This window comes from Somniosus microcephalus, chromosome 5 (genome assembly GCF_052327205.1).
Source record: "Somniosus microcephalus isolate GS21.2 chromosome 5, FLI_Smic_1.0, whole genome shotgun sequence".
Classification (NCBI taxonomy): domain Eukaryota; kingdom Metazoa; phylum Chordata; class Chondrichthyes; order Squaliformes; family Somniosidae; genus Somniosus; species Somniosus microcephalus.
Genome location: NC_140991.1, coordinates 16,659,764 through 16,681,845, shown reverse-complemented (window position 1 = coordinate 16,681,845; position 22,082 = coordinate 16,659,764). Strand labels below are relative to the sequence as shown.

General features: G+C 47.2%; 1 protein-coding gene across 3 annotated transcripts in view; it reads right to left on the bottom strand.

Moving 5' to 3' along the window:
• Positions 1 to 22,082, bottom strand: part of arhgap39 (Rho GTPase activating protein 39) — a 549,348-nt gene that overhangs the window by 123,770 nt on the left and 403,496 nt on the right. For 2 of the 3 annotated variants that reach the window (XM_085987363.1, XM_085987365.1), the window contains exon 6: positions 18,469 to 18,561. The exons of the other annotated variant lie outside the window; for it this stretch is intronic. In XM_085987363.1, coding sequence (XP_085843489.1) covers positions 18,469 to 18,561 — 93 coding nt within the window. The remainder of the gene's footprint in view (positions 1 to 18,468; positions 18,562 to 22,082) is intronic. 3 annotated transcript variants of the gene reach the window in all.

The following is a 22,082-nucleotide window of genomic DNA, read 5'->3' as shown; positions in this document are numbered from 1 at the left end:
AATGTCCTGTCCTGGCAGGGAGTTTTCTAATGTTCTGGCCAACATTCCTCCCTCAACCAATATGCCCAGAAATCAGATCAACTACTCATTCATCTCACTGATACTTGTGGTTACTTTGTTCTGCGCAATTAGCCTTCATTTGCCAAATAACAACACTGACTAATACAAGTTTTATTTTTTATTTAATTTTGAGGGGGGAAAATTGCATTCAGCTAATGTCATGTTAATATCTCGTGATGCTCTTAATTCATCGCCTGAAATTGTTCCACCGATAGAAGTGAGACATCAGTACTTCACCCTAACGTTATATTACACAGAATTGCATAGAATTTACAGCACAGAAACAGGCCATTTGGCCCAACTGGTCTGTGCCGGTGTTTATGCTCCACACGAGCCTCCTCCCACTCTACTTCATCTCACTCTATCAACATATCCTTCTATTCCTTTCTCCCTCGTGCTTATCTAGCTTCCCCTTAAATGCATCCATGCTATTCGCCTCAGCTACTCCTTGTAGTATCCAAGTTTGTCATTCTCACCACTCTCTGGGTAAAGAAGTTTCTCCTGAATCCCTATTGGATTTATTGGTGACTATCTTATATTTATGGCCCCTAGATTCGGACTCAACCACGTGGAAACATCTTCTCTACGTCTACTCTATCAAACCCTTTCACAATCTGAAAGACTTCAATCAGGTCACCCCCAGTCTTCTCTTTTCTAGAAAAAAAGAGCCCCAGCCTGTTCAATCTTTCCTGATGGGCATAACCTCTCAGTACTGGTATCATCCTTGTAAATCTTTTTCGCATCTTCTCCAGTGCCTCTATATCCTTTTTGCAATATGGAGATACATAGAAACATAGAAGCTAGGAGCAGGAGTAGGCCATTCGGCCCCTCGAGCCTGTTCCGCCATTCAATGAGATCATGGCTGATCACCCAAATTCAGTATCCGGTCCCTGCTTTCTCCCCATATCCCTTTAGCCTTAAGAAATATATCTAACTCCTTCTGAACTGTTGGTGAAAATACTCTCACCAAATACAATCTGAGATTGTAGGAGTGTATTACTGGGTCAAATTTCCACAGTTCAAGCAGATGCTACAAAGAAATCTCACCACATTTATACTTCACGAAACTCAAGTGACTACGTGGATACTGCAATATTGAATTTTATTACAGTATGTTACAGTAACATACCCCATATACACTGCACCATCATAGTGCATCCAGTTAAGTTCTGTTCAACAGATGGATGTCCTGTCCTGACATGTGTAAGAGAGATGGAAAATTCAAAATCAGAACTTTACTGACGTCTACTCTGAAATTACATTAGTGTATAAACACTAATTGCTATGATTAGTCAACAACTCCATTATCGTTGCATTATGTGACTACCAGGATGGTGAACTAGGTGGACCTAGGTGTTATTTTGTCTAGCAATTCCTATGTTCCCAATTCTCGACATCTGAGATTCCTTTCTATTTCAGCGAGGTTTTTACTTGTTTACATTAAATGGGTCAACGTCACTATTAAAACAGTGCGGGGAAGAATTTCAGGAGCCCATGTTAAACATTGGTACTTGTATCCCATGCTGTGAACTCAAGGCCATCATTTCCTAGTAACTGGGAGTGGCCTACACTGAAGGGCACTATTACAGTGGTGGATCTGGGCTTCTCTAATATTGCAGTACTCAGAGATCAGCCCTGGTCATAGAAACATAGAAGATAGGAGCAGGAGTAGGCCATTCGGCCCTTCGAGCCTGCTCCGCCATTCAACGAGATCATGGCTGATCATCCAAACCCTAGCACCTGGTCCCTACACCGACAGCCATCCCACCCAAGCCCTATCCCCGTAACCCCACGTATTTAATCCCCCCTAACACTAAGGGCCAATTTTTTTATCATGGCCAATCAACCTAACCCGCACATCTTTGGACTGTGGGAGGAAACCGGAGCACCCGGAGAAAACCCACGCAAACACAGGGAGAATGTGCAAACTCCACACAGACAGTCACCCGAGGCCGGATTTGAACCCGGGTCCCTGGCGCTGTGAGGCAACAGTGCTAACCACTATGCCACCGTGCTGCCCGTATATAGAAATATACAGAACACAGAAACAGGCCATTGGTCCAACCAACCCATGTGCCCTGCTCACATATCCATTCAAAACAACTTGCATTTATATCGCACTTTTACAAAATAAAATGTCCCAAGGCGCTTCACAGGAGCGTTAACAAAATTTGACACCAAGCCATATAAGGAGGTATTAGGACAGATGACCAAAAGCTTGGTCAAAGAGGTAGGTTTTAAGGGGCGTATTAAAGGAGGAGAGAGAGAGGTTTAGGGAAGGGATTTTAGAGCTTAGAGTCTCGGCAGCTGAAGGCATGGTGGAGCGACTAAAATAGGGCGTGCACAAGAGGGGTGCAGAGATCTCAGAGGGTTGTAAGGCTGGAGGAGGTTACAGAGATAGGGAGTGGCGAGGCCATGGGGGGATTTGGAAAACATGGATGATTTAAACATAGAAGATAGGAGCAGGAGTAGGCCATTCGGCCCCTCGAGCCTGCTCTGCCATTCAATGCGATCATCGCTGATCATCCAAATTCAGTACCCGGTCCCTGCTTTCTCCCCATATCACTTGATCCCTTTAGCCTTGAGAAATATATCCAACTCCTTCTTGAATATATTTAATGAATTGGCCTCTACTGCCTTCTGTGGTAGAGAATTCCACAGGTTCACCACTCTCTGGGTGAAGACATTCCTCCTCATTTCTGTCCTAAATGGCCTACCCCTTATCCTTAGACTGTGACCCCTGGTTCTGGACTCCCCGACCATCGGGAACATTCTTCCTGCATCTAGTCTGTCCAGTCCTGTCAAAATTTTATAAGTTTCAATGAGATCCCCTCTCATTCTTCTAAACTCCAGCGAGTACAAGCCCAATCGACCCAATCTCTCCTCATACGTCATTCCTGCCATCCCAGGTATCAGCCTGGTGAATCTTCGCTGAACTCCTTCCATGGCAAGAACATCCTTCCTCAGATAAGGCGACCAAAACTGCACACAATACTCAAGGTGTGGTCTCACCAAGGCCCTGTACAACTGCAGCAAGACATCCTTGTTCCTGTACTCGAACCCTCTCGCTACGAAGGCCAACATACCATTTGCCTTCTTAACCGCCTGCTGCACCTGCATGTTTACCTTCAGCGACTGGTGCACAAGGACACCCAGGTCTCGTTGCACTTCCCCTTCTCCCAATCTATTGCCATTCAGATAATAATCTGCCTTCCTGTTTTTTTACCTTCATCCACCTATCCAATCTTATCTTGAATGATGACATAGTTTCTGCCTCAATCACTGACCCTGGAAGTGAATTTCACAGCCTCACAGCTGTGTGTGTGCAGAAGTTTCTCCTGCCCTCTGTTCTAAATCTCTTCCATTTCATCTTGTATCCGTGACCCCTTGTTTTTACCATTCAACTACTGGAACAGCCTGTTTCTATCTACCCCGCCCATCCTTTCATAATTTTAAATACTTCTATCCTATTGCCTGTAATCTGCATTGTACTACCAAAAAAGATCACATTTTCTCCAAGTCTTTTTTTATATTTGTATTTCCTCACACCAGGCAGCAACCTGGTGAATCTGTGCTGTATCCTCGTTAAAGCCTCAATATCCTTCCTATAGTGTGCAGCACAATATTGCACACAATACTCTAACTGCGGTCTCATCATTACCTCTTGGCTTTTATATTCTATACCTTGTAATAAAACCTAGAACTCCATTTCCTTTTTAAAAATAAAATAGCCTCATCACCTGAGGTGCTGCCTTTAGTGTACTGTGAACCTGGACCCCCAAATCCCTCTGCTCATTCAGCACTAAGCCTACTTCCATTCACAGTATAATTAGTTATTATTTAAAAAAAAATCAAAATGACATTGAATTCCATCTGCCACTTTTTAGCACATTTTCCTTTCTCATCAATAACCCATTGCAGCTTCCTTCAGTCTTCTATAAACAAATATTAACTATACCTCCTATTTTGGTATTGTCTGAAAATTTCGACACCACTCGCTCTAGGCCTATATTCAAATCATTGATACACAGAGTGGCGCCCTAGGATTGGATCTTGTGCAACACCACTACCCATTTCTAACCACTCTGAAAAACTGCCCTTAGCTCCTACACTCCCTTTCCCCTCTTCAAACCAATTTTTAATCCAGTTTGCTATCCTCCGTACCCTTGAATCTTCTCTAGTAATCTCTCATGTGGTACCTTGTCAAAGGTTTTCCTAAAGTCCATGTACACTACATCCACTGCATTACCACCATCTACTATATTGGTTAGTTCCTCAAAGAATTCTATGAAGTTTGTGAAGCACGATTATCCCTTTTGAAATCTGATCTGATGTGTTGAATATTCTCCGTCTTCCCCCTCATTTTCTGTGATTTTTGAACTTGGGCATTGTGTGTTGGTGACCCTTGCCCGAGGCCGACACCTAGTGATCCAAACTCCTACAACTCACAGGAATGTATCACATTTCACTGTCCCTTGCTGCACTGTAATTTTTAGGTTCAGTTAGTTCGTTTGTTCCACTTTAAAAGTAGATATTATGTACGTTTAATACCAGTTAGTCTACTTAGCACCTCCTTCTCCCTCGACACCTCTTGTGCATCACCCCCCACTCCCTTCTCCTCCTTCAAAATGCTCCTTAAAACCTACCTCTTCTACCAAGCTTTTAGGCACCCCTTCCAATATTTCCTTCTTTGATGGCATCGACTTTTGTTTGACAACGCTTCTGTGAAACGCCTTGGGATATTTTACTACGTTAAAGGTGCTATATAAATGCAAGTTGTTGTTGTTATTGCACCCAATTCCCACCAAATTGCCATTTCACTCTGTTCCCACCTCACTCCGCTACCAGCTCAAGCTGGAGTCACGCATGTAGCAAACAAAATAGCAAGTTGAATCTATCCTCATGCAAATGTAAGTTAATACAGGCTGCTTGAAGCTTTTCTTCCTCTCATATAAAACAAAGTCTTCAGAATATTGATAAGCTTGATGATACCTGCACATCCTCTTCCTCCCCAGAAATAGTCGGCGGGCTAAATACGTTATAAGCATTGGCTCTGCAATCGACACCATCTGCACCACACAAGTGCCAGGCAATGACTATCTCCTACAAGAGAAAGTCTAACCACCTCTCCCTTGACAGTCAACAACAACAACTTGTATTTATATAGCGCCTTTAACGTAGTAAAATGTCCCAAGGCGCTTCACAGGAATATCTGAGCCACATAAGGAAAAATTAGGGCAGGTGACCAAAAGCTTGGTCAAAGAGGTAATTTTAAGGAGCGTCTTAAAGGAGGAAAGAGAGGTAGCGAGGCGGAGAGGTTTAGGCAGGGAATTCCAGAGCTTAGGACCCAGGCAACAGAAGGCACGGCCACCAAAGGTTGAGCGATCATAATCAGGGATGCTCAAGAGGGCAGAATTAGAGGAGCGCAGATATCCCGGGGGGTCGTGGGGCTGAAGGAGATTACAGAGATAGGGAGGGACGAGGCCATGGAGGGATTTGAAAACAAGGATAAGAATTTTGAAATCGAGGCGTTGCTTAACGAGGAGCCAATGTAGGTCAGTGAGCACAGGGGTGATGGGCGAACGGGACTTGGTGCGAGTTAGGACACGGGCAGCTGAGTTTTGGATGACCTCAAGTTTATGTAGGGTGGAATGTGGGAGGCCGGCCAGGAGTGCGTTGGAATAGTCAAGTCTAGAGGTAACAAAGGCATGGATGAGGGTTTCGGCAGCGGATGAGCTGAGGCAAGGGCGGAGACGGGCACTGTTACAGAGGTGGAAATAGGCGGTCTTTGTTATGCTACGGATATGTTGTCAGAAGCTCATTTCAGGGTCAAATATGACACCAAGGTTGCGAACAGTGTGGTTCAGCCTCAGACAGATGTTAGGGAGAGGGATGGAGTCGGTGACTAGGGAACAGAGTTTGTGGCGGGGACCGAAAACAATAGCTTCGGTCTTCCCAATATTTAATTGGAGAAAATTTCTGCTCATCCAGAACTGTATGTCGGACAAGCAGTCTGACAATTTAGAGACCGTGTAGAGGTCGAGAGACGTGGTGGTGAGGTAGAGCTGGGTGTCATCAGCGTACATGTGGAAACTGACGCTGTGTTTTCAGGTGATGTCGCCAAGGGGCAACATGTAGATGAGAAATAGGAGGGGGCCAAGGATAGGTGCTTGGGGGACACCAGAGGTAACGTTGTGGGAGCGGGAAGAGAAGCCATTGCAGGTGATCTCTGGCTATGATTAGATGGATAAGAATGGAATCAGGCGAATGCAGTTCCACCAGGCTGGACAACGGTGGAGAGGCGTTGGAGGTGGATGGAGTGGTCAACCGTGTCAAAGGCTGCAGACAAGTCAAGAAGGACGAGGTGGGATAGTTTACCTTTGTCACAGTCACAAAGGATGTTATTTTTGACTTTGATGAGAGCTGTTTCGGTACTGTGGCAGGGGCGGAAACCTGATTACCTGACAACGGCATTACCATCGCCGAATCCCCCCACCATCAACATCCTGGGGGTCACCATTGACCAGAAACTTAATTGGACCAGCCACATACATACTGTGGCTACAAGAGCAAGGCAGCGGCTGGTTATTCTGCGGCGAGTGTCTCACCTCCTGACTCCCCAAAAGATATCCCACCACCACCATCCACTTGCCTGGATGAGTGCAGCTCCAGCAACACTTAAAAAAAACTCAACACCATCCAGGACAAAGCAGCCCGCTTGATATGCACCCCAGCCACCACCTTAAACATTCACTCCCTCCACCACCGGCGTATCGTGGCTGCAGTGTGTACCATCTACAAGATGCACTGCAGCAACTCAGCAAGGCTTCTTCGACAGTACCTCCCAAACCCGCGACCTCTTCCACCTAGAAGGACAAGGGCAACAGGTGCACGGCAACACTGCCCACCTCCAAGTCAAACACCATCCTGACTTGGAAATATATCGCCGTTCCTTCATCGTTGCTGGGTCACGAGGGTAATTAGGGATGGGCAATAAATGCTGAGCTTGCCAGCGACGCCCGCATCCCATGAATGAATAAAAATAAACACATTTTTGCATTTTTTTTGTCAGAAGTATAACATACACAGCTGAATACTGTGGCAAAGTGATACTTTGGATTATCTGTGACCCTTGCCGGAGGTACATGTGTGGGAGTGTTGGGTGAGGACAGGTTCAGGAGTGCCTGCAGTAGAAATCTCCAAGAACAATTTAACACCTGAAGGAAAGAGGCTCCACAGTTTAAATTATTTACTTTCTGGGCCAGAGAGTTGGATTGGCATTGCATTAACAATTATCACGTCATTAAAAAGGGACATGCGCTGTTAATAACCAGACTTCTTCGGTGAGTTTAATGGGCAATATATGTGCAAATCCAGCAAGTTCTTAAAAATAACAGTGGGGCCAAGGGAAAGATGCCGTTTGTGCGAAGCAGACATAAATTGAGCAGCAAGTTCTGGAGATTCGCAACTCACACGTATCTCTTAATCCCCTGAACTTCCTGGCTGATTTGCACAGTACTAATGGCATGAGAAGTTAATACACAGCTATCTTCCAGCCCATTGTTGCAGTATTTGTGGGAGGAGATGACGTGTGAAAATGCTTCGCTAGCAAGTGGTGTTGACCTGTAAAGAGTACATGAGTCCTGATCAACGGATCCACCACAGACCCAATTCACGTACGGACCGGGGTCAAGCAAGGCTGTCTCATCGCACAACGCTCTTCTCGATCTTCCTGGCTGCAATGCTCCATCTCGCCCTCAGTAATCTCCCCGCTGGAGTGGAGCTAATTTACAGAACTAATGGGAAACTGTCGCCTCCAGTCCAGGTCCAAGGTCGTCCCATCCTCTGTCGTCGAATTACAGTATGCAGATGACGCTGGCGTCTGCGCACACTCGGAGGTCGAACTCCAAACCATCGACACCTTTACCGAAGCGTATGAGAGCATGGGCCTTACACTAAACATCCGTAAGACAAAGGTCCTCTACCAACCTGCCCCCGCCACACAGTACTGCCCCCCCGATTATCAAAATCCACGACGAGGCCTTGGACATCGTGGACCACTTTCCATACCTCGGGAGCCTACTGTCAACAAGGGCAGACATCGATGACGAAGTCCAACAACACCTTCAGTGTGCCAGTGCAGCCTTCGGTCACCTGAGGAAGAGAGTGTTTGAAGACCAGGTCCTCAAACCCAGCACTAAGCTCATGGTCTACAGACTGGGCCTCTGTTTAAACTAAAAATAAAAGAAAGTGGGACTAATTGGATAGCTCTTTCAAAGAGACACAATGGGTCGAGTGGCCTCCTTCTGTGCTGTATGATTCCATAAGGCCTATTTTTAGCACCGCCCTCGCTGAAATCAGCCAACTGAGCACAGACAAGGCTGAGGGTGGGATCTTCTGTTCTATGTGGCTGCCTTTGCCAACCGAGCCATCTGGGGACGACAGTAAGGGTAGTACAATCGACCTCAGTATTCCTGGGTTAAGGAGGGTTAAACAAAAGCCGAGTGATAATTAGTGACCTCTCCTGGAACGTGCAGGAGAGAAACGGATCATGTTTGTTCTGTGATTCCCTACTCACCTGTCAAGCAGTCATTGTTGAGGATGGAGGGTTACTGCAGTGTATGAATTAACACCTTCTGAAGAGAAAACTGGTGGTGGAAGGCAACCTCTCTCCTCCATCCTTTGCTCTTCTATGTCATTCATGAGCTGCACCAAGTTGGCTTAAACTCTGGTACCCAGTTAAGAAAATACTGTTATTTAAAAATGAGTCGGAGAGAGTGAGTGCGTGTGTGAGGGAGAGTGTGTATGTACTGTACAAGAGAGTGCAAATGAGTGTGTATAACATTAAACACACTCTGCTGTACTGTTACATCGTGTGACAACTGATAGTTTAGTCATGTACTGTACAACCAGTACCATCCTTGTCAGAGATTATGAATACTTTCTGCAAATACAATGTAATTATTAGAAGTCACTTGTCAGAACCGACCTTCAATACACTACTATGATAGCAAAATACTGCAGATGCTGGAAATCCGAAATAACAACAGAAAATGCTGGAAAAACTCAGTAGGCCAGGCAACATCCGTGGAGAGAAAATAGAGTCGACGTTTCGGGTCTAACCCTTTTTCAAAACTGGAAAGGAGATGAAATAGATCGAAAGGCAGGGCTGGGAGAGAACAAAAGAAGTGAAGAGACATTAAGAGGTATTCAAAACGAGACGAGATGGTGATAGGACTAGTGGAGACAAAAGACGGCTCTAGATTAGGTGTGAACTGACCTCATCTCCTCTGGCGATCTTCCCCCCGCGGCCACCAACCTCATAGTTCCCCAACCCTGCACAGCCCACTTCTACCTCCTTCCCAAGATCCACAAACAGGACTGCCTGGTAGACCCATCGTTTCAGCCTGTTCTTGCCCCACTGAACTTATCTCTTCCGATCTCGACTCTATCTTTTCTCCCCTTGTCCAATCTCTTCCCACCTACATCCGCGACTCTTCGGACGCCCTCCGCCACTTTAACAGTTTCCAGTTTCCTGGCCCCAACCGCCTCCTTTTCACCATGGACGTACAATCCCTCTACACCTCCATCCCCCACCAGGATGGCCTGAAGGCGCTCCGCTTCTTCCTTGAACAGAGGCCCGACCAGTCCCCATCCACCCTCCTCCGCCTGGCTGAACTTGTTCTCACATTGAACAACTTCTCCTTTGACTCCACTCATTTCCTCCAAATCAAAGGTGTTGCTATGGGTACCTGCATGGGTCTTAGCTATGCCTGCCTTTTTATGGGATATGTTGAACACTCTTTGTTCCAGTCCTACTTGGGTCCCCTCCCTCACCTCTTCTTCCGGTACATTGATGACTGTATCGGTGCCGTTTCCTGCTCTCGCCCTGAACTAGACAATTTCATTCACTTTGCCTCCAATTTCCACCCTTCCCTCACCTTCACATGGTCCATCTCCGGCTCTTCGCTTCCCTTCCTCGACTTCTCCGTCTCCATCTCTGGGGATAGGTTATCGACCAATATTCACTACAAGCCCACTGACTCCTACAGCTACCTGGACTACACTTCCTCCCACCTCGTCTCCTGTAAGGACTCTATTCCATTCTCCCAGTTTCTCCGTCTCCGTCGCATCTGCTCCGACGATGCCACCTTCCACACCAGTGCTTCCGACATGTCTTCCTTTTTCCGCAACCGAGGATTCCCCTCTACTGTGGTTGACACAGCCCTCGACCGTGTCCGTTCTATCTCCCGCACTTCTGCCCTCACCCCTGCCCCTCCCTCCCGGAACCACAATAGGGTTCCCCTTGTCCTCACCTTTCACCCCACCAGCCTCCACATTCAACGGATCATCCTCTGCCATTTCCGCCACCTCCAAAGTGATCCCACCACCAAACGCATCTTCCCCTCCCCTCCCCTCCCCTTTCAGCATTCCATAGGGACCGCTCCCTCCGAGACACCCTAGTCCACTCCTCTATCACGCCCAGCACCCCTTTGCCCGGCACCTTCCCGTGCAAGCGCAGGAGATGCAACACCTGCCCTTATACCTCCCCCCCTTCCCACTGTCCAGGGCCCCAGACAACCCTTCCAGGTGAAACAGCGATTTACTTGTACTTCTTGCAATCTAGTATACTGTATTCGCTGCTCACGATGTGGTCTCCTCTACATTGGGGAGACCAAACGCAGATTGGGTGACCGCTTTGCGGAACACCTCCGTTCAGTCCGTAAGGGGGACCCCGAGCTTCCGGTCGCCTGTCACTTTAATTCACCGCCCCACTCCCACTCAGACCTCACTGTACTCGGGCTCTTGCATTGTTCCACGGAAGCTCAACGTAAACTCGAGGAACAGCACCTCATCTTCCGATTAGGCACTTTACAGCCTTCCGGACTCAATATGGAGTTCAACAATTTCAGATCGGCCCCCATTACATTTTTACTTATATTTTTTATCCACCCCTTTTGTTTTGGTTTTTCCCTCCCCGCCTTTCCTTTTTTTTCTCTCTCCCACATGGCAGCTGTCTCCCATTCTGCCAGCGCATTTCACACCTAATCTGAGCCGTCTTTTGTCTCCACTAGTCCTGTCACCATCTCGTCTGGTTTTGAATACCTCTTAATATCTCTTCACTTCTTTTGTTCTCTCCCAGCCCTGCCTTTCGATCTATTTCATTTCCTTTCCAGTTTTGAAAAAGGGTTTCGACCCGAAACGTTGACTCTAATTTCTCTCCACGGATGTTGCCTGGCCTGCTGAGTTTTTCCAGCATTTTTTGTTGTTATTTCAATACACTACTGCAGTGATAAAAAAAACATAGGGCAGCCCAATTTTCATTAGCTTTCTTCATCAGACCAGGTTGGCTAGATTGGTATTAGCATGACGAGATCCCTTAGTATCCCAAGGACAAATACCCTACAGCTTTCACAGGCCTGGTTTAAACGCTGATGGACATTCCACAACATGAATAAATCTTGTTTATTTACTCCAGTATTAATGGTTGGAGGTTCAGACCTTGGTCTCGACTTCCCTAAAACATAGCTTCCTTTCCAAAAACAAGGTCATAGTGTGTTGCCTTGTAAAGCGTTGAAGGTGGCAGCAAACTACTACCTGATTACAGCGACTCTGTACCTTGCCGAGTAAACATCTGCTTCACATCTGTGTGGTCGCAGAAACAGACTTTGGACAACCTTCCAATCTGTACAAATCTGATCCTCCTCCTTCACCCTTTCATTTTTCCCCTGTCTCCATCTGGCGCCAGGCTGAGTGGCTGGGCACAAAGCAAAATATAGTAAAACGTCCCAAGGCACTCCATAGGAGTGTAATCAGATAAAGATTGACACCAAGCCAAAGGAGGCAATATTAGGACAGGTGATCAAAAGCTTAGTCAAAAGTAGGTTTTAAGGAGCATCTTAAGAGGAGAGTGGTGGAGAGGGTTGTGCTTACCTTTGTTCCCTGGGTGAGTTACCACTAATCACAATTCACCAACAAGTGGAAGTAGCTTTTCCTGATTTACTTCATCAAGGGTACGCTGCGACAAGTGGCTCATCTCTTAACTTCTCGAAGCCTCTCCACTGTCTACAAGGTACAAGTCAGGAATGTGATGGCGTATTCACCACTCACCTAATGGTGGTGTTCCCATGCACCTGTTGCTCTTGTCCTTCTAGGTGGTGGGGGTCACAGGTTTGGGAGGTGGCCTATGTCCCCATGCCCCTTGATACCACTTGCCTGGATGAGTGCAGCTCCAACAACACTCAAGAAGCTCGACACCATCCAGGACAAAGCAGCCCACTTGACTTGCACCCCATCCCCCACCTTAAACATTCACTCCCTCCACCACTGGCGTACCGTGGCTGCAGTGTGTACCATCTACAAGATGCACTGCAGCAACTCGCCAAGGCTTCTTCGGCAGCACCTCCCAAACCCGCGACCTCTTCCACCTAGAAGGACAAGGGCAGTAGACGCATGGGAACACCACCACCTCCAAGTTCCCCTCCAAGTCACACACCATCCTGACTTGGAAGTATATCGCTGATCCTTCATCGTCGCTGGGTCAAAATCCTGGAACTCCCTCCCTAACAGCACTGTGGGAGTATCTTCACCACACGGACTGCAGCGGTTCAAGAAGGCGGCTCACCACCACCTTCTCGAGGGGCAATTAGGGATGGGCAATAAATTCTGGCCTTGCCAGCAATGCCCACATCCCATAAACTAATTAAAAAAATACCCTTAACTCACAAAAATCTATTGATCTTGGTCTTGAAAGCTCCAATTGACCCAGCATCCACAACCTCTTGGGGGACAGAATTACAGATTTCCACTACCCTCTGTGGAAAAAGTGCTTCTTGATTTACCTCCTACATGGTCCAGCTATAATTTTATGATGCCACTTGTTTTTGATTCCGCCAGTGAAACTCGTAGCTGCAGTCTGCCTGGCCGGCCTGTGTGCAGAATGGCAGCTCCAGCAAGTGTGCAAGTTTGCTTCCATCATTCCACTTATGATCTTAACTCCAGAAATTTGAACACCCAAACAATGCTCCCTGATACTTACACTGCAAGATAAAGACAAAGGAAAGTGTCCCTACAACATGAAGGTTCACCTCATATGGAAAACCAGCAGCCATCCATCAAGAAAGGATCCTGAAACCGTCAGCAAGAGGGATTGTTCAGTCTAAGTAGCAGTGAATAGGTTGGTTTTTGCTGTAAGAGGAGAATAGCTGCCAGCTTAACATTAAAGTGATTGTACTAGTTGTGAGATGAGCAATGACTTCCATTAATAGTGACTGCAGCACTATCTACAGGCCAGGTTCACTGGACACGTCACATCAGTTTAAAATTCAACCACTTACACTCCCTCCCCCTTTCCCAAGCAACAATAGCGTTATGTTGTGTACAGTACAATGCTGCTGATGTCGGGAATGGACTGCGAGATCGAGAAAACCTCACGGCTTTCAGAATGTTATTTCTTCAGAGCGGGAAACTCCGAAAATTGAGTGGCCTTCCCATTTTCAACTAGCCCAAAGCTAGTTCTTTTGTGCGACAGTGTTCTATTGTTCCAGCACGAGAGTAATGACCCTTTGCGTAACTGAGTAATTTTCTGTACAAGCTCCAAGAACCCGTACAGCGAGGACTGGGGTGGGAGAGGGGTGTGAAGGAATCTTCAGTTTTAAAGCAGAAGGCAAATTAAGGGCTTTTCCCCCCCCCCCCCAAACGAGGAGTGATCAACACATGGAATGGACTCCCAGGTAGAGTAGTGGAAGAGGAAACCCTGGAATCATTTGAGATCCAATTCCATGCTACAATGAGGGGTCTTTCTTGATGGATGAGTAAGATGGGCCCAATGGCTTTCCTCGCCTGTAATTCTTTGTGATCTTGCGGTAGAGTAAATGGTAAACATCGATACTTTATTTTTACATACACATTCACAGCAGAAACTCAAGTCAGTTGGCATCGACTGGGTATAGGTGGAAAAATAAATTTTTGAACTGTTATTTGTTTGATATCATGAGAAAAAAACCTAAATATCACCAGCAGATTTTGTACTGAAAAATACAATGATTGTGGGATCAGCAGGGTTGTGAGAAATAGCTGATAAAATGTCACTAGTGGCAGAGAGGGCAAAGATTTTTATTTGGTCTGGATTTGGAAAAGTGATGCATGTACAGAGCCAGGATTCTAAAATCTGTTCCAACTTTCGGGTCCAATTTCCAGAAATGCAAGCCTGGATTCCAGGAGTCAAAGTGAAAGAAAGCATCAGTGTACGGTGCTCTGCCCAGAGAGATCTTTGTTCCTTCCTTTTACTCCTCCTCTTCCTCTTGCAAAGGGGATGGGGCACACATTCACTGGTAGCCCTCTAGGTAAGTGACAGGCCCGGTCTGTCCCTGCCCTGTCAAAGTATGGCTTCACTTCACTGACTGGGACCAGACAGAAGAAGCTGGGTAGGCAGCTATCCTCCGTGAGACAAGCGAGGAACAACAAGGTGGGGAAGTACAAAGGTTTGTTTGACCACTGTGGGGGAGTGGGGGGGGGGTTGGGGGTAAAGTTGTGAAAAAAGGTGGAGAAAGATAAATTCAGAACGACTCCAATTTCGCATATTTACTGCTCTGTGAAATGCCCAGATCCTTAACCGAGGGATTCTTCCAGCACACAGAGAACTTACAACATATATGGCAAAGCATTAGAGATCATCAGGCCTGTGTGGGGAAGAGAATGGCGTGCTTCTTCATATGTCCCAAAGCTGTCTCAATTAATACACTGTAAACTTCACGGAATAAAACGGAAACTGAAAGGGCTGCTCTCTGCGATTTGCAATATGGTCCATTTCATTCAAATCAAAGAATGTGCTCCGTCAACACCAGAGGGAAAGAAAGACTTGCATTTATACCGCGCCTTTCATGACCTCAGGATGTCCCAAAGCGCTTTAAAGCCAATGAAGTACCTTTAAAAGTGTAGTTACTGTTGTAATGTAGGAAAGTGGGAGCCAAATTGTGCACAGCAAGCTCCCACAAACAGCAATGCGATAATGATCAGATAATCAGTTTTTAGTGATGTTAGTTGAGGGATAAATATTGGCCAGGACTCCCCTGCCCTTCTCTGAAATAGTGCGGTGGGATCTTTTACATCCAACTGAGGGGGCAAACGGGACCTCGGTTTAACGTCTCATCAGAAAGGTGGCAACTCCGACAGTGCAGCACTCCCTCAGCACTGCACTGGGCGTGTCAGCCCGGATTTTGTGTGGGACTTGAACCCACAACATTCTGATTCAGAGGCGAGAGTGCTGCCCACTGACCACGGCGGACACTGTGGAGTCTGTTAAAACCCCTCTGGTGATCAATCAAGTAATATTAATCAAACTTATTTTGCCTCGAGGCAAGCAGGGAGCGTTTCTGCACAGGCGAAATCCCCATCTTCTGGGCTCTAAGGGCACATCCTTCAATTAATATTCTATTCTGTAAATAAAACAGGACATTCAAGAGGGGAACATCATTCCATGGAGAGCCTTTTTCCGACTCCCCCTATTTTGCTTTCCCTAAAGATAACTCGTCACGCTCAGAAAATCTCCCATCGATCAGCAAGTATTGACATTTACACTGGGGCCAGGCCGTTATTCTTGCACACTCAGACTGTAAGCAGGTTAGAAACTGCGATAACATAAACAGGAAGATAGCTTTGTGTGACAGAACTACAGAGATTACGAAGGAATAACTGACAATCCAGGCAGCTCGTGTATAAATGGTTATTACGCACAGCTTGTGTGCGCAGTCCTTTCATCAAAGCAATAAATGAAACCTAGAGCCTGTGAATTTAATAATACACTCAATTGAAAATCAAGGGTTAAAAGATTAAAAAACAAAGATCTGATTCGACAAAACATTATCTCGCCTGTTTAATCATCGATGCGAGAATGTGGCAAAATGTTTGCCAATAAATGAATCAGCAAAGTGCAACTCGCCGTTAACGTTAAACAGAGACAAACAAAGGGTGAACGGGAGCAAAGTAGAACAGAATCAGTGCGTTTACTAATCCATTATTTCACCACAGCGAAACCACCACAGATCTGAAAGAAGCAGCAGAGACTCTGTAAAATGCAGCAACGGATGGATACAGACAGGTGAGCGCAAAGGATTCGGATTTCCCCGCACAGGTTTGTGTTTTACACAGAAGATTTTTTTCCCCCCAAAATACGAAGCCGAAGGTGAAAACCCCTTCCTTAATATTCTCTGCCTCACATTCTCACCGAGTATTGGCTGCTGGGCCAAGAAAGCTGCACTGGCCCATCGGGGGGAGAAGAGACACGACGATAAGTAACTCTGCAGTTTTGGTGAGTCAATGGAGAGATTTGCCAGCTGGTAAGTAACATCGTCTGCGGGTCTCAGCAGCCAATGGAAATCCCACAGTAAACCTGCCGGCTTCACTGAAGCTGCCAGCTGGGAAGTCCGAGTTGCATTAAAAAAAAACCCGGCCTTCCTGACCACAGGCCTCACTGAATTCGGCAGGTTTACTGATACACTACTAAACCCAGTATAAAAGCTGCCTTCTTGACCAATACCCACCTCTATTGTAAACACTGACACAAAGTATTTGTTAAGGCCATGGAGGGATCCTCATGTTCAAATCCCTCCATAGCCTCGCCCCTCCCTAGCTCTGTAACCTCCGCCAGCCCCACAACCCCCCCCCAGATATCAGCCCCTCCTCCCTATCTCTGTAACCTCCGCCAGCCCCACAACCCCCCCAGATATCAGCCCCTCCCTAGCTCTGTAACCTCCGCCAGCCCCACAACCCCCCCAGATATCAGCCCCTCCCTAGCTCTGTAACCTCCGCCAGCCCCACAACCCCCACAGATATCAGCCCCTCCCTAGCTCTGTAACCTCCGCCAGCCCCACAACCCCCCCAGATATCAGCCCCTCCCTAGCTCTGTAACCTCCGCCAGCCCCACAACCCCCCCAGATATCAGCCCCTCCCTATCTCTGTAACCTCCACCAGCCCCACAACCCCCCCAGATATCAGCCCCTCCCTATCTCTGTAACCTCCGCTAGCCCCACAACCCCCCCAGATATCAGCCCCTCCCTAGCTCTGTAACCTCCGCCAGCCCCACAACCCCCCCAGATATCAGCCCCTCCCTAGCTCTGTAACCTCCTCCAGCCCCACAACCCCCCAGATATCAGCCCCTCCCTATCTCTGTAACCTCCTCCAGCCCCACAACCCCCCAGATATCAGCCCCTCCCTATCTCTGTAACCTCCTCCAGCCCCACAACCCCCCCAGATATCAGCGCTCTTCCAATTCTGGCCTCTGCATCCCCGATTATAATCGTCCCACCATTGGTGGCCGTGCCTTTAGCTGCCAAGGCCCTAAGCTCTGGACTTCCCTCCCTAAACCCCTCTCTCCTCCTTTAAGACGCTCCTTAAAGCCTACCTATTTGACCAAGCTTTTGGTCACCTGCCCTAATTTCTCCTTATGTGGTTCGGTGTCAAATTCTGTTTGCTAACGCTCCTATGCAGCGTCTTGGGATGTTTTACTACGTTAAAGGCGCTGTATAAACAGACGTTGTTGTTGTTGTTTCGAATCCCTGCCAATTTCCATCGATCTGCGACTAACTCATTATTCTCGGGAATCCCACCTCACATTTAATGCACCTTTTTCTCATTGTTGTATCTGTAGAATACCTTATTACTCTTTTTAGTAATTTCTGAAATGCCTTTCTCATAATTCCGCTTTGCTTTCCGTGTCTCTTGGGTGAGCAAACCAGAAATAAAATCAGGAATTTGAGTGTCAGAGAATGAAACTCATCACATGGGAAAATGATTTCAACTTAAACTGTGAATTGCATCTTCCCATCAGTACTCTCTTTAAAAATAAATAGCGATAAACTTCAATACTCTTTCTACCTGTTGCCCATTTTCGCTGATTTAAAGAGAGAGTATTTGTTTCTGGTTTTGTTTAAGCGCAGACGTGACTGAGCCCGAATATGCAAAAATATGAATAGCCATTAAACCTGGAATGACCTCAGCCCCCTCATTCTACTAATTGAAGCTGAAGGACACAAGGTAGAAAAAGGCGAATGATTATAATTACTTCTAGCCTTTTTGGGGAAAAAAACGAGAGATAATGGTAAAATTATCTCCTTAAAATAATTTATGTACAAAAATATCAAAGGCTGTCTCAAAGAGGAGATAAAATCTGACCGCTTGTCTCAGGAAATCCGAAACCTTTCACCAATACCTTAAACTAGCGGGCCGGCTAATCAAGGTTTGTTTCACACCCTGGCTGTGTCTCTTTGGAGCAGGCGGTTTTTCCATCCTATTGCCTTGTGGCCATTGTACTGCATCTTAGAACGGTGCAAAGCTGAAGGAGGAGCAGCACAAGCACATGCAGCTGAACACTAGGCCGAGACACGCTGGCTTCTCAGCATCAAACCCTACCATCAGCATCCGCAATACAAGGCTTTGCTTTCTTTCGCAATTTCAATTTCTTCTTATTTTTCCTTTCCTGGAGTTCTTTAATGTGCTGCGTCACTGGTAAAAATAAATGAAAGTTTGAACGAAACGACAAACAAACAAAATAAACAGGCTGTGCTGTTTAAACACACCATCATAGAAGGAGACAACACAGGAGGCCATTCTGTCCATCTTTGAAAGGGCCATCAGATTAGTCCCATGCCCCTGCTCTTCTCCCACCCCGCCGAGTATTTATCGAATTCCCTTTTAAAGTAATTATTGAATCTGCTTCCACAGATGCAAAGAGGCAGTGCATTCCAGATCACAACAACTCGTTGCATAAAAAAATCACCATATCTAATTGCTTTTGGTTTCTGTTTGTAGGCCACAATTTTAAACTTGATTTGAAAAAAAAATTCTCACATTTTCTTGGACCCTTGCGTGCACTACTTCCTAGCCGAGAGTGTGTTTGATCTCTTGCTCCCAGTTCTTTGCAAATACATCTGCAAATGCTGTGTGCCGTTATAACTTGCTCTCCGATTCTCCCTCCCTCCTATCCTGAAGGCCTTCATTAGGCGCTTCGCCCCAACGGTGTGGGAAGCTCATCATTTTGAGGATAAACCCGAGTCTCCCAATGTCACAGTGCAGCATTTTACTGAATCAAGTGATGGGAGCACGTCACTACCATCAGTCTCACTCACCCACAGGTAGCAGTGTGGAGGCAGAGAGTCAAACCGGGGTTGGGTGCCGCAGCATTCTCTGTGCTGGAACTGCTGGTTCACACTTCTAGTTTAGACAGATCAAACTGGGCACATGATGTTAAACCTCTCCAACTGAGATAATAAAATGTTGTGTGTTGGACTGAACCAAGTATCCAATGACACCCGAATAGGAAATATATCCAAGAAAGCAGTGCTAATGCTCTACCACCAGATATCTGCAGCACGTTAATACATACTGATCCAAGCACATAAAACAGGCTGAAGGTGTCAAGGGATGGACCAATGCACCAACGCGTGCTCTACTTTGACTCCTTAATTTGGACATGGAGTGGATTTGGAGCATCAGACTCAGACCCAACAGATTTTTAAAAATTTGTTCTCAGGATGTGGGCGACACTGGTGAAACCGTGTTTTCTGCCCCAAGTTGTGTTTCAACGTTATTCTCAGTAAATAGCGTAACTGTATCGATCACCTCGCTTACTACCAGATAGCTGCTGTTAATGAAAGTTGTGGAACGCAGACGGAGCAAGCTAGTTCTTTCTCAAGTGCCCTTATTTTGGATGTGAGGATGGGCCAACCCGTCAGGTGTTTGCGACAGGAGACATTCACCTTTTTCTGGTAGCGGTGCTATTTTGAAAACGCAAATACCTCGGCTAACACCGTTTTTGTCATTATTGTATCACAGTCCCAGAGACCAACACCTCGCAGCTGGAAAATGTGACCTTTTAGTCTCTTATTCGTGTCATGAATGTTAAACCAGACCGCGAGCAAGGTGTCGTGACATTACAAGGTGTTGGAATCCTGATATTACATTTTCTTTGTTGCCCACGGCAAGTCACTTTCTACTAACGATCAGCGAGGGGGAAACCAATCTGATGGTTAGGATCACAGGTCCTCATTCTGTCGTCACTCTTCAGAAATGGCCACTTTCTCGTTAATTAACAGATACTCTTTCAGCCCGTCCTTTACTTTAGGTCGATCTCCCAACATCATGCACCATGTTCCAACCCAGGCAACAGGCAATCTCTTCGGAGGGGTCCAAAGCTATTGTGGTTTAAGATTGGCCACTAGGGGATACACAAGGTGAGCCCTCTGCCAATTGACTTCTCTTCCTCGCGCTGTGCTCCTCCTCCCTTCCTGACCTAGACTCCCGGCTAAAATGGAAACTTGCCATTAGAGAGAATCAACAATAACAACTTGCATTTATATAGCGCCTTAAATGTATACAAGTAAAACGTCCCATTGTGCTTCACAGGGGCATTATCGAACAAAATTTGACACCGAACTGCATGAGATTAGGACAAATGACCAAAAGCTTGGTCAAAGAGGTAGGTTTTAAGGAGCGTCTTAAAGGAGGAGAGAGAGGTAGAGAGGCGGAGAGGTTTAGGGAGGAAATTCCAGAGCTTAGGGCCCAGACAGCTGAAGGCACGGCCGACAATGGTGGAGCAAAGTAAATTGGAGATGCGCAAGAGGTCAGAATTGGAGGAGTGCAGAGATCTCGGAGGGTTGTAGGGCTGGAGGTTAGAGAGATCTCGGAGGGTTGTAGGGCTGGAGGAGGTTACAGAGATCTCGGAGGGTTGTAGGGCTGGAGGAGGTTACAGAGATGTCGGAGGGTTGTAGGGCTGGAGGAGGTTACAGAGATGTCGGAGGGTTGTAGGGCTGGAGGAGGTTACAGAGATCTCGGAGGGTTGTAGGGCTGGAGGAGGTTACAGCGATCTTGGAGGGTTGTAGGGCTGGAGGAGGTTACAGCGATCTCGGAGGGTTGTAGGGCTGGAGGAGGTTACAGAGATCTCGGAGGGTTGTAGGGCTGGAGGAGGTTACAGCGATCTCGGAGGGTTGTGGGGCTGGAGGAGGTTACAGAGATGTCGGAGGGTTGTGGGGCTGGAGGAGGTTACAGAGATCTCGGAGGGTTGTAGGGCTGGAGGAGGTTACAGCGATCTCGGAGGGTTGTAGGGCTGGAGGAGGTTACAGCGATCTCGGAGGGTTGTAGGGCTGGAGGAGGTTACAGAGATCTCGGAGGGTTGTGGGGCTGGAGGAGGTTACAGAGATGTCGGAGGGTTGTGGGGCTGGAGGAGGTTACAGAGATCTCGGAGGGTTGTAGGGCTGGAGGAGGTTACAGCGATCTCGGAGGGTTGTGGGGCTGGAGGAGGTTACAGAGATGTCGGAGGGTTGTGGGGCTGGAGGAGGTTACAGAGATCTCGGAGGGTTGTAGGGCTGGAGGAGGTTACAGAGATGTCGGAGGGTTGTAGGGCTGGAGGAGGTTACAGAGATGTCGGAGGGTTGTAGGGCTGGAGGAGGTTACAGAGATCTCGGAGGGTTGTAGGGCTGGAGGAGGTTACAGCGATCTCGGAGGGTTGTAGGGCTGGAGGAGGTTACAGCGATCTCGGAGGGTTGTGGGGCTGGAGGAGGTTACAGCGATCTCGGAGGGTTGTGGGGCTGGAGGAGGTTACAGAGATCTCGGAGGGTTGTAGGGCTGGAGGAGGTTACAGCGATCTCGGAGGGTTGTGGGGCTGGAGGAGGTTACAGGGATCTCGGAGGGTTGTGGGGCTGGAGGAGGTTACAGAGATCTCGGAGGGTTGTAGGGCTGGAGGAGGTTACAGAGATCTCGGAGAGTTGTAGGGCTGGAGGAGGTTAGAGATTGGGAGGGGCGAAAACTAGGATGAGAATTTTAAAACCGAGGCATTGCTGGACCGGGATCTGGTCAGCGAGCACTGATAGGTGAACGGGACTTGGTGCGAGTTAGTATATGAGCAGCAGAGTTTTGGATGAGCTCACGTTTACAGAGAGTGCAAGGTGGGAAACATGAGCAGTCGGTGGCATTTTAATATTCCCATGGTGTTGCCTTGGGCCTTTTCAGGGCACATAGACTGATATTAA